This window comes from Arachis ipaensis, chromosome B02, assembly GCF_000816755.2.
Source record: "Arachis ipaensis cultivar K30076 chromosome B02, Araip1.1, whole genome shotgun sequence".
In the NCBI taxonomy this organism is placed as follows: domain Eukaryota; kingdom Viridiplantae; phylum Streptophyta; class Magnoliopsida; order Fabales; family Fabaceae; genus Arachis; species Arachis ipaensis.
Window position 1 is genome coordinate 15,163,532 of NC_029786.2, and position 1,169 is coordinate 15,164,700.

Consider the following 1,169-nt stretch of genomic DNA (forward strand, 5'->3'; position numbering starts at 1 on the left):
AAATTATTTGAACCTAAGGCTCTCTCAAACTATCACACTAAGGCTCTCTCAAACTATCACACTGATGTAGCCACAGAGTAACAAAGCAAAGAACATACTGAAATTAAACAAGACTAAAGAGAGTCCATTCATCCTCAGTACTTATAATTAACCAGGTTATTGTATTATTATATTATATGAGTTTTGATTTTTGTTTTGTTTACGTTACGTACTCTGATAATTGATAAGTTTGTTAGAACTTGTTTAATTTTATCTCAATAGGGAAGAATGAAATTATTGAATCCCCCAAAGCTACCATTCCGAAATTGCGAGGGGGGTCTTACGAGCACCCTAGACATTTGATCAATATGCTTCATAGACAATGATCTTGATTTATAGCGGTTCATCATCATAATACCTTTACTTTTACTCGATGAAGAAGAAGAGGTAGAAGCCTCTAGTTCTTGGTGATGAACACTATGATCTCTTTGTTGTATGGTAACAGCAACGCATAGATATGATTGATCCATAGAGAAGGACCTCTTCAACTTCATCCCAAAGGAACATTGATTGTTCTTCATGTGACATAATGGTACGGAACTAGGGTGTTTAAGTCGTTCTAATCTCGAGTTTGTTGAATTGGAAGAATTACTAGCATCATCGTCATCATTGTCATCATTGTTATTATGATCGTCATCATAACCATGAGTGACCACCCTTACCCAAGTGTCGTCACTGATTTCCTGAGAACATAATACATCTTCTGGCTCATTACCTTCGCAGGTGATGAGTGAGCGACAGTTGGGACAATTGGTGTGCTCCTTGAACCATTCGTCAATGCATGGAACGTGAAAAGCATGGTTGCAAGCGGGTAACAACCTCAGCACCTCCCCGTCCTTCAACTCGCCGAGGCAAATAGAACATTCCGGTTCTATTTGCCACCGGTTGTTGTAGGTAATAAGAGGGATCTTTTTGAGGATTTCCTCATCGACTCCATTATTTTTTCCAGGGCTTCCAGAAGCTGTGTTATTAATAGTTTGATCCCGATACGGCCTAAGGTATTGCCACCAGAAGATGAAGAAGAATGTTGTAACTATAAGAACCATGGCTATTACCCCGATGGCGGAGAGAACAAGAGGGGTGACGTAGGTATCTACAATAGGTGTACCTTCGTTCCCGGTGTTATTCAT

The 1,169-nt window shown here is 39.6% G+C and overlaps 1 protein-coding gene across 1 annotated transcript; it reads right to left on the reverse strand.

The window, feature by feature from the left end:
* LOC107626991 (RING-H2 finger protein ATL32-like) lies at positions 255–1,169 on the reverse strand. The gene has a single exon (XM_016329873.1). The coding sequence runs from the start codon at positions 1,167–1,169 to the stop codon at positions 255–257; it is 915 nt and encodes a 304-aa protein (XP_016185359.1).